The sequence below is a fragment of the Trypanosoma brucei genome, chromosome 1 (genome assembly GCF_000210295.1).
Source record: "Trypanosoma brucei gambiense DAL972 chromosome 1, complete sequence".
NCBI classification, from domain to species: Eukaryota; Euglenozoa; class Kinetoplastea; order Trypanosomatida; family Trypanosomatidae; genus Trypanosoma; species Trypanosoma brucei.
Window position 1 is genome coordinate 520,983 of NC_026734.1, and position 10,698 is coordinate 531,680.

The 10,698-nt window shown below is 39.4% G+C and overlaps 5 protein-coding genes across 5 annotated transcripts; 1 reads left to right on the plus strand and 4 right to left on the minus strand.

Moving 5' to 3' along the window:
• Positions 1–1,046: 1,046 nt before the first annotated feature.
• TbgDal_I2210 (hypothetical protein, unlikely) lies at positions 1,047–1,244 on the minus strand (the record flags this gene model as incomplete). Its single annotated transcript, XM_011773196.1, has 1 exon — positions 1,047–1,244. One exon carries the CDS (start codon positions 1,242–1,244, stop codon positions 1,047–1,049), a length of 198 nt encoding a protein of 65 aa, XP_011771498.1.
• A 3,487-nt stretch (positions 1,245–4,731) lies between these two features.
• TbgDal_I2220 (hypothetical protein, unlikely) lies at positions 4,732–5,187 on the plus strand (the record flags this gene model as incomplete). Its single annotated transcript, XM_011773197.1, has 1 exon — positions 4,732–5,187. One exon carries the CDS (start codon positions 4,732–4,734, stop codon positions 5,185–5,187), a length of 456 nt encoding a protein of 151 aa, XP_011771499.1.
• Positions 5,188–5,726: 539 nt separating this feature from the next.
• Positions 5,727–6,065, minus strand: TbgDal_I2230 (hypothetical protein, unlikely; the record flags this gene model as incomplete). The annotated part of the gene is made up of 1 exon (XM_011773198.1): positions 5,727–6,065. One exon carries the CDS (start codon positions 6,063–6,065, stop codon positions 5,727–5,729), a length of 339 nt encoding a protein of 112 aa, XP_011771500.1.
• Positions 6,066–6,370: 305 nt separating this feature from the next.
• TbgDal_I2240 (T. brucei spp.-specific protein) lies at positions 6,371–7,462 on the minus strand (the record flags this gene model as incomplete). Its single annotated transcript, XM_011773199.1, has 1 exon — positions 6,371–7,462. The coding sequence occupies one exon, from the start codon at positions 7,460–7,462 to the stop codon at positions 6,371–6,373; it is 1,092 nt and encodes a 363-aa protein (XP_011771501.1).
• An 811-nt stretch (positions 7,463–8,273) lies between these two features.
• TbgDal_I2250 (hypothetical protein, conserved, (fragment)) lies at positions 8,274–10,697 on the minus strand (the record flags this gene model as incomplete). Its single annotated transcript, XM_011773200.1, has 1 exon — positions 8,274–10,697. A coding segment is annotated over one exon (2,424 nt), but the record flags the coding sequence as incomplete, so codon positions are not given.
• Position 10,698: the final 1 nt, after the last annotated feature.

The following is a 10,698-nucleotide window of genomic DNA, read 5'->3' on the forward strand; positions in this document are numbered from 1 at the left end:
ATTTCTTTCTTCTTTACTATTATTATTTTTTTTTTCTTTCTCCACCTTTCCTTGGTTTCTTTTCCTATATATTTCTTTTTTTTTTTTTTCATTTTCCTTCTTTCATGAGCACACACACATTCACACATACATATGCACACTATTATATTACTGCTTCCGCTCCATTAGCAAACTCAAAAAACAAAAAAAAACAAAAAAAAGACAGTATAAAAACACTTCGCATACACCCATTCAAACAAATTACTCCCTTTTTTTTTTTCTTTTTTCCTTTTTTTCTTTTTTTGTTTTCTTTTCCCCTTTTTTTTTTTTGTTGTTGTTGTTATGGTGGAGGTTGTGGTCGTTGTGGTTTTCATTTTATTTTTATTTGTTTTCTTTATATATATATATATATATTTTTTTTTCCTTTTCTTTCTTTAAAAAAAAATCACCCATTCATATGAACAAACATATATTATATATAAAATATATATATATATATATATATTCATTCATTCATTCATTCGTGTATATATTTATAAATTATTCCCTTCTGCCTCTCAACTTAATCTTCTTTACAACTTTCACATTCACATGGAAGTAAATGTTAAGTGGAAAAAAAAAAAAAGTAATATAAGGCTTTTTTTTGTTTTTTCCTCTTTTCCTTTTTTCAGCCTCTTTTCTCTCCCAAAAAAAAAAACAAAGGGAATAAATAAATAAATATAAAGAATGGGATTTTTTTTTCTTTTCTTTCTTTAAAAAAAAAAAAACAACAACAAGTAACAAGGAGTGAAGAGGAAAAACAAAACAAAAAAAAAAAGAGGTACAAAAAAAAACGGAACAAAACAAAAAAAACCCACACAAAACACAAACACACCGACACACCGACAAAAAGGAAAAAAAAGGGAAAAAAATTGAAGAAAAGAAAAAAAAGAAAAAGGGAAATAATCATAATCAACATCATAATCATAATGATAATGATAATAATAAAATTGCAGAATATGGGATGTACGAAAAATATATTTGAAATGTAAATGTTAAATGAGTTTGATAATGTAGCTGCAAATCACTTAGTCCTCTATGTTGTAGTTCCGTCGCATCTCCTGTAGAGCCGCCGCCACTGCAGCCCGCCTTGCGCACATAAAACCAGGCATCTGACGACGCTGAGCATATAATTGCATGGCGGCTGTAAATGGAGCTGGAGGTTCCATCATTCGACCTGCTGGTGTTAAACGAGCGGAGGCACGCAATGATCCATTTGGCATCATCTTCAATTTATTTACAAAATAAAGAAAGAAAAATATAAAAATATATAACTATAATAAAAAAAAAATGATGATAATAATAATAATAATAATGATAAACGCTGAGGAAGGTAAATAAGTGAATAAATGTATATAAACTAATGTGGCAAAAGAGAAAAAGAGAGAAAAAAGTCCGAAAACGAAACTAAACGAACCAAAATAATAATGATAATGCTAATAATAATTTTAAAAAAAAAAATTGAAGATTGAATGCACAAATGGACGAGAAACTAACAAACGGGGTAACTGTGTTTGCCTGCGAACCAGTACTGTATGCAAACGTATATCGCGCAAACGAGAAATCGCAAAGAAAAGGGTGGAAAATTCGGGAAGAACTTTTGAATTTAAACCTAATGGTACCAAAAAAAAAAAAAAGAAAAAAGAAAGAGGAAAAAAAAAAGAAGGAAAAAGGAGATGGGTAGAAACATGAAAAGAAAGTCCTCAAACACATATTCATTCAAAGCACAGAGGATTCAATAGTGTTACATTTAAGTTTCATGATTTCAACAGCAACAAAAAAAAAATGAAAAAAAAAGGTCACAAAAAGAATAGATTAAACGCCACGTAATGGAAAGGAGCATAATGATAACAATAATCATAAACATGCCGTACTTAAAACGGAGAAATGGTGGGAAAATGCAAATATAATATGATATAAATATATTTCATAAGTTCATATATGGTTCCATGCCTCTCCAACAGTCAACGTTCCATTCAATATTCCCACTTGCATGCACTTCCGTAATTTTTTTTTTTTTGACTTTTCTAAGCAACCCAACAGCGACGGCGGTGAGGTCATATTATATTTATTTTTATTTTTTTTTGTCCGCTCTCTCTTTTTTTTTTTCTCTAGAAACAAAAAAAAAAAAAAAGAAAAGTCCTGCAACGTGTACGCTAAGATATGAACCTTATTACTTTCCTCATGCCTTCTGTCTAAGGCAATAAAACATGCAAATGCATATGTACTCACTACATAACTAATAATATTATTTAAATTGATTCCAACATTTCATGTGGCTTAAGGTACGACACAAACAACTAAAGAAAAAAGAAAAAAATAAAGGGAAAAGCCGCAATTACAAATACACCAAGTGAAAAAAAAAAGAGGGGAAAACATAAATATATAAACATATTCGAACAACCACCGGAGTGTTACCTCTTCAATACAAGCGTATATAAAAAAAAATATGCACACATAAACACACGCACACCACACACATATAAATATATATATATATATATTTTTTTTTTTGTTTGTTTGTTTCTTTTTGTTATTCCCGTTTCTTCACATCTCACCGCACGCACGCGTGTGGCCCCATTAAAGTAAAATAAGATAAATAAATAAATAATGAACATGAACATTTTAGGAAAAAAAAAAGGAAGGAGAACAAAGCTTAGCAAAAAAAGAAAGAAAAAAACACATAACGGAAAATAATAAATGCTTGTGTATACTTCTCATTTCGTTACTGTCAACGTGTGGGTTAATCAAGGAAGAGGGGAAAGGAAAAGGGAAAATTATAAATATATAAAATGAAAGAAAAAAGAAAAGAAAAGAAAAGAAAAAAGCCCACTCAAACCAGATGGAGAAAAATTAATGGAGAGGTATTAGCTGCTGTCATCATTAATATATTATTATTATTATTATTATTATTATCATTATTATTGTTATTACTATTGCTTTCGGGATTGTCTTGTTATTGTTGTTACTGTTGTTAAGGGTATGTGCAATGCGTAAGCATTAGCCATTCATAAGGAAGGGGCCGAATGGGAGGGGAATATATTAATAAACAAATAAAGAGGAATTTTGTTAACCCAAAATTCCTTCAACACCACTCTCAATGCACAGCGCTGAAGGAAATAAGTAAAATAATCAAAGAACAAAAAGATAAATAGATAAATAGACGGAAGGGAAAAGGAAAGGAGGGAAAGGTAAGAAGGTCAAGACGGGTGCGTCGTATACAAATTTTAAAATTGTAAAAAAAAAAATAAAAATAAGGGAAAAGGGAAAAGGGAAAAGGAAACTCATTGAATAAGTGAAAGAAGTTATAAAATTATTGCAAGGTAAGGATAGAAGAGAGAAAGGGGGGTTTAACAAATGTATATATAAAATAACGGGGGAAAGGGAAGAAGAAATTGTTAAAGTATGAAAAGAGAAGAATAAGAATATCAATGAGTGCGAGTTACTTCTTCCACTGCTTCGCAATCATCATGCATACGAATACACGAGCAAACGCAACGTTAATAAACATTGTAGCGACTGTAATGAATTTTTGCAATGTTAGTGGTAATAATAGCGTGATACCAAAAGGTACATTCACTATTTATTTGTTACCCTCTTTTTTATCACTTTCTTTCTTTCTCTCATGTTCAGTTACAGCCACAACGGCGCCATTCGCTTCAGTGCAGCAAGCACATTTTACCAAGGGAGCACACGACCTCGTATAAAAGTGGAAAAAAAAACAAAAAAAAAATGGAGGAGAAAAAACAGAAAGGAAAGAAGGAAAGGGAGAAGGAGCAGTTGCGTATTGGTTTCCAAACAAATCCCCTCCGCAGTGTACTCGAGTGAACTTATAAAAAAATGAAAGAGGAACGAGTGGAGCCCCGCCCTTTACGCGTCATTTCTCCATCCACTTGTGTTTGTTGGTTGTTTGTTGGACCTCTCACCACACATTTTTTTTCTTCTCGATATTTTTTTTTTCCCCCACATACTACATCTTTTTTTTTCTCTTTTTTAATCCCATTTACATGCACAATCAACCACACATACACATACACACACACATGCATATACATATATAAATATATATGAATATATGGATATATGGATAAATAGATAAATAGATATATAGATATATGGATATATGGATATATCTATTTATATATACATGTATGTTAACATACGTGATGCTGGCGAAACAGCAGTGGGGAAAAAAGAAGAAAAGAGAAACTGGAACCGTGACGATATCTTCACCCGTATTCCGCGCCACCTTCAATAACAGGGGAGCTTCTACAAACACTCTCTGCATGGTGTAATGCAAAATCACTTTATTACTACATTTTCATTATTCCCTTCTTTTCCTTTGTTGTTGTTATTAATATTTCTCCCCCTTCCTTTCCCCTCTACACCTTTTTTTTTTTATAATCATTCCATTCCATTACATTCCCTTCCTCCCGCTTCTCCTCCTTGCAATTGCAATATGAATGCGTATAAACGTAGAAATACGGGGACAAATGAATTATAATATAGTATAAGTAAATACATGGCAACGCAGCCTCAAACAATTACGGTTCCACCTTCCCGCAACTATTTGAAATCCCCTCCCCTTCCTCAGCTTTTGGATTTCCCTCCTCTCCATTCTTTTTTTTTTCATTTTTCAGTGTGGCAGCAAAAGAAGACGGAACGAATTGAGGGAAGCAAATTGTTCATAGCACACACGAAAAGAAAAAGAAAATGAGTGCAATAAAAGTCAACTTCCGAAACGCACAGACGCACACACGCATATATATATATATATATACTGATATATGGATATATACCAAGGGAGTGATATGCAAACAAAAGGAACAGTGGCAAAAAAAAAAACGAAAGAAAGAACGATCAAATGTTGATGACGCGAAAGACTCACTGCTTCACATCAATCAATTCGCTGAAGCACACACGCCGTGCAGTCCATCATGTTTCTGTCCACACGCAATCATCAGGGATATTATCAAGTTAGCCTCCCTCCATGCACACCGTCCTCCAGTCCGCAGCAACCACACAAGCACAGAATATATATTTATTTATTTATTTATTTGCGTACACATACACACATACGTTTGCGCGCACACTTGTATACGAGTAAATGTGAAAGTTCTCAACTCCTTGCAAACATATACGTGTAAATGTATAAACATGCATGCATGAACATATATGAATGGAAATTTAAAGAAATACCGCAAGTTGTCGCCGTGGATCGTGCATAACCCCTCTTGCGCCAAAAGTCACCGAAACCCCGCATTATCTTCGCCCTGTGCCCACGGCAGGCGGTTAGCAAATCAAAAAAAAAAGGGAAAAGCCAATTATTATCATTTATTTATTCCGTCGGAGGAAACAACGAAAAGGAAAATCAAAAGAAACTGCGGATAATACCGATTGCTTTGCCCGTTACTGGTGGTTTAATTGTGGTCATAAGGCACCAAATACGGAAGGAGCCGCAGCGCCCTTGATTTCGAGAAAAAAAAAATTAACGACATGGGAAGGGAGAAGAGAAAAAAAGAGAAAAGAATCGCACACGCACTCCGTTTCCTTCCTTGCCGCCCCTCTTGCAATGAATTTGTTCTTATTTCACCTTTTTTGTTTGTTTGTTTGTTTTCCTTACCCCTCTTGCGGGTTTCTGCAGTTTCTCTCACTTCTCTCCGATGCCTTTCATTAACCCCATCATCGTTTGAATGTGGCTCTAAAGCTCAGGCATTAATACGCATGGAAACAACATCTCCTCCTCTCCCGATCCTTCCATCAAGCAGGCGAAACAGAAAAGGTGTGCAAGTTATATGCAACTGTTCTGCTTTCAGCGCGAGGAAAAGGAAAGGAAAAGGTAGAAACAACGGCGATAAAACATAAACAAGAACAAGAGCGACTCTCTCCTGTTGGTGCACGAATAGTCGGAGGCGGAACGAAACCTCTCTGAGAGGGAAAAAAAAAACAAAGAGGAAGGTGGGAAAAGCGAACGTGGAATAATCGATAGATTCACGCGCAAACACGAAGTTCTTGGATCCGCCGTTTCCGCAACACCAGCAAGTCATAATGGGTGTGGTAACGTTGGCCACTGAAGCAAATAAAGGAAGGGAAGCAAGCCCAACCGGCAGATGCTGGTTGGTTAAAGTTGCAAATAACGGATACCCAAATAACAATGAGAGCAATAGTATGGCAAGAAACAGACGCACGGCTCTGGAAAATGCAAACTCGTTAGAAGAACGCTCTTAACTAGCAAAAAGAAAAGAAAACTGTCTATTTAGCTGGTATCGTATTCACTGTATCGTCCAATGCATTGAAGAAACATGAAACAGCCAACACAAAGCGCGTGTAAATGGTGAAAGCGACGGGATAACTAACAATGCGCGTCAAGCCCACGTCTTGCGCTTGTCTGCGACGCACGCTCCAAGTGTTCGCTGTACTTTTTCAAAATAAGCGACAAGGCGTCACTGTGTGCACGGTGGCGCAGAACTTCATATGACGTACCATCAAACTTGCGGCACTGCAGCGCCTTTGATTCCATATTACTCAGTGGGATGGGCTCCATGAAGGACCTGTTGGACAAAACGGGTGTTGTGCACTCGGAGAAATGCAAACAACGCGCAGACGGTTCCGTACTTGGGGTTATGTCAACAGTTACCTCACACTGAGTACCAGATTCATTATCTCCATACTTCACATTCTCAGGCCCAAGTGCCGTCTCGGGTCGGCAACCCGCTTCCATTACTGCGCAGCTGCCAGCATTGGTCCCGTTGGCGACGTCGTCCACTAAGTGCTGTTGGTTGTCTCCTTCGTAAATAATTGTTTCCACATCCATTTTAGGCGCAGCTTCCCTTAACCAAATCTCTTTCCTTGACAGTTTTGCAATGGGCAAGATAATCGGGCAAGCTGCGTGATTGCGTGGCTCTGACGGAAGGGAAATTGAAATAAGGTCATGGCAATCTCCACCGCAGCCCCAATTAAAGGGGCCGTTGGACAGCCGACAAAGCAAGTCATCTAAAATGCACATACAGGATTTACCACAGCTTTCACGGGTCAGTAACGTCACAAGTAGAATACTGGCACCCGCCGTGGATGAACTACAGAGTGGCAGCGCTGCACAATCAACCCATCCAAACAAATTTTCCCGGTTCGTGGTTGACAGCGCAACTGAGGTGTAACTGACTTGGGGCTTTATTCCCTCGGTATTCGAATGTCGAGCCTGAAACCCATTAAGCTGCCCCACTGAGTCAGAAGTTGAAGCCAATAAATCACCGATATTTGACTTTTGAAGAATCAAAGGCAATTCAACGTTCTCGAAACTGGACAGTTCGTAAACTGGCGTTAACCCTGGGGCGTTACACGGAAAGCTTCCCCAACGGGGAATACAATTCTCTAGTGCACACATCTCGCCAGCTCCGCTGTGACAAAAGTTTTGTAGTTTTTTACTCTGAAAACCAACACCCATTTCTCTTTTGTTTCTTGTTTCGTTGTCTTTTACTTCCTCTTGCTCCCCTTTTTCGTTCAGATGTTCGCTAAGATTTTAATAGAAACAAAAAGGGAAAGAAAAAGAGTCTTGGGAGTGCATCGGCGGTACAAACCAAGTAAGTGTCTTTCATCCCGTTAGTGACTTAAACCACGCAGAGCTGCCGTGGGGCATGTTTCGGAGTAGTAGCATTCGAATAAATAAGCAAAAAAATAAACATAAAAAGTGGATTTCTCCGGTTGGAGAAGAAAAATAAGGGCACACTGAGACCACATCGACTATATGAGGTTACTGGAGAATGAAAAAAAAAAAAAAGATGGCAATTCTCGGGGCAGAGAATGCAGAGAGCCCATGCAATTTAGGAAACATCTCCCCGTGACCCATTTCGAATGTCTACGGGGTACTACCTGGAATAAGTGCCTTCCTCTCACCGTAAGACTGTGGCAACAAAAGTGCCACAGCTGCCCTCCTTCAATCTCTTATGGAAAAAAAACTCTATGATATCACTACATGTCCCGCTTTTACTCTTTCTCCGTCAGCGTCGCCCTTACTGTTCTAGTTCCTCTGAGGGGAAACAACCGCTGATACCCCTTTTTCGAGGAAATAGTAGTAACACAACGTTGGAACGATACGTGTTGATTAGAGTGGGTTAGGGTTTCAAAGAAAAACAAAGTTTTAAAAAAATAATCACAAGTGTGTGTGTGTGTGTGTGTGTGTGTGTGTATGTGCAGACGTATGTGCCCACGAAAGTATACTCCACCCGAGATCCTCCGCCCGCTCTCACCGAACAACCTTAATGAGCCGATTTACCCACGTAGGAAGTAGGAAAACGACGTCTTCTCCCCGGGTGGTGCATAACAGCCGCAACCCTCTCCAAACGTCGCACAATTCTATTGAGTGTCTGAGTGTAAGCTATTATTAAAGTGTCCCTCGGCCTTACATTGTGGCTCACAAGGGAACAATCATCCCCCACCCCCAAGCATTTCAGACAATGGCCAGTTGTGACGCAAGTGTCTGGGCTACCAGCACCCCCGCTAGACACCATTCTCCTTTCTGCATCTCTAATCCGGTGCTCCATCTTGTGGATGCTTCTCTCCTTCATTAAAAGCCATTCCTCACTACCCCTTAAAACTGCTTCGTCATATTCGAACTTCTTTATATGACCGTCTAATACGTGACGAACTTTGTTAAGTAGTTGCCCTTGATGCGAAGACGCCTTCACACCTTCTTTCTTGGCTATCACCACGTCCTGCTTCCAGCGGTGCCTGGTGGTATGAAGGTGTGTACGACGTTTCTCTAGTTTGGTCCGCTGGCTCTCAATAATTCTTCTCATGTCAGCAACGCGCTTTATCTCACTTTCCAACAGAGACCTTTGGTCTTGGATGGAAATGGGGAAGCCGCGCACCTGCTGATCCAATCCTACTGCATTCATGCCCAATACAGATGGTGTTCTGCATTCATCCGGAGTGTCAGGCTCCTCCACATGCGTGCTTTCCTTATTGGCACTGAAAGGAAATGAAGGCGTATTAACGAATATCCGTTCGAAGGCTTCCGACACTGCGGTGGCGAGATCCTCCTTTCGCAAAATCTCGACGGGAGGAGCATGGGAATCTTTTTGAGCATTTCCTTCGTCTTTCACAGGTTCGGGTCTTACATGCTGCACCACGTTCATGTCGTCCCTGGTGTCAACGATGGTGGCACAGGACACAGGTTGTCGCCCTTGACTGATTTTGTCAAATATGGTCCTCAATTCCTCCTCCGCAAACTCCCTCAAGAGAACCTTCAATTCGTTGAGTTCCTCATCCCTTGTGCCCCTCAATGTTGCAACCGCATCGCCAAGTATCTCCTTAACCGATTGTATGGTATCTGCGTTATGGTTGCACGAAACAGTACTCGTTCCCTCTGCATATGTGTGTTTATTTTGAATATCTTCTAGATCATCCCATTCACACTGGGTGCCTCGTGTTTCCGTACGATTTTTGCCGATGACGGCGGTGGGCCTTGTGTTCTCTGAAATCATTGAGATGCGGTTTTCCTTCTGCCTCATTATTTCCTCTACAGCAGCCTTAGCGTCTCTTTCAGCCACCACGATATTCGCAGCAAATTTGAGTTTGATGTTTTCACTCTCAGAGGCGTAACAGGCACCTAAATCTTTTATGGCCTTGTCGTATGACTGCTGCGCACGATCTATTAGCATGGAAAGCGATGGTTCAACTAGAGTCAAATGTGTCTCGCGAGTGCCCTGCAGTGCTCTAGTTAAAGCGTTACGGGCATCCTCATACGTGCTGATAAAATCTGAAACGCATTTGTCTGCCTCTTCTGTGCACTGTTTCATTGCATCCAACAGACGTGTGTCCATTTTCTTTATCTCCTCAATCTCTTTTGTTTTTTGCTCGTTTAAGGCCTCTATTTCAGCTTTCCAACGCAACTTTGCTTCAGAATATTCCCGATTGTGCTTTTCCTCTAGAAGTTGGTGCTTCTTCTTCTCGGTCTCAGATCGGGCAATAAATTCATTAATTACTTGCTCTGTTTCAGATGCATACTGCTTCTCCAGCATTTCTTTTTCTTTGTTGAATTTGTTCTCTAAGTCCTCTTTCAGGAATTTTATTCGATTTTGGTATTCTTGTCCAATGTCTCCTTCTGTTTGGTTCGCTGGAGCGCCTGTCTTTGCCTCTGACACACCTGTTGGTCCGCAAGAAAGAGGATCGGAATCTTCGCTCTGCGGCGCTTTCTTCACGGCAAAAGGCTTGCTGATGAGAGCCTTTTCCCCTGAAATAGTGGGAGGAATTACGTTTTCCTGTGTCTGGGATAAAGGAGGTATTTTGGGACCAGATGAACCCGCGGCCGATAATACGCCTTTCAACCTCTGTGCTGTGCGACTTCTTTCAGTAGAACCCGAGCTTAGATTACTTCCACCCTTAAAATCAATCCGAAGTTCTTCTGGAAGCTCCCGCTTTTGCTTCAATGTTTTAAGCGCCTGCAACTTTGTTTTGCTTCCTAACGATGAAGTTCTCTCTTCTTGATTTGAGCTCCTCTCGCTAAGATTTTTGGCTGGCGAAACAAGTGCAGGTCCTGGTTTTTTGGCGCCATTTGCGATGCTTTTAGGACTAGGATTTATCTTCTCGCTCCGTAGTAACTCCCTAAAGTGTTCATCCAATGGATGATCCCCAATACTCTCACCAGTTTTGAAGTTAAAGTAATAGAGTTCACCCCTTTTC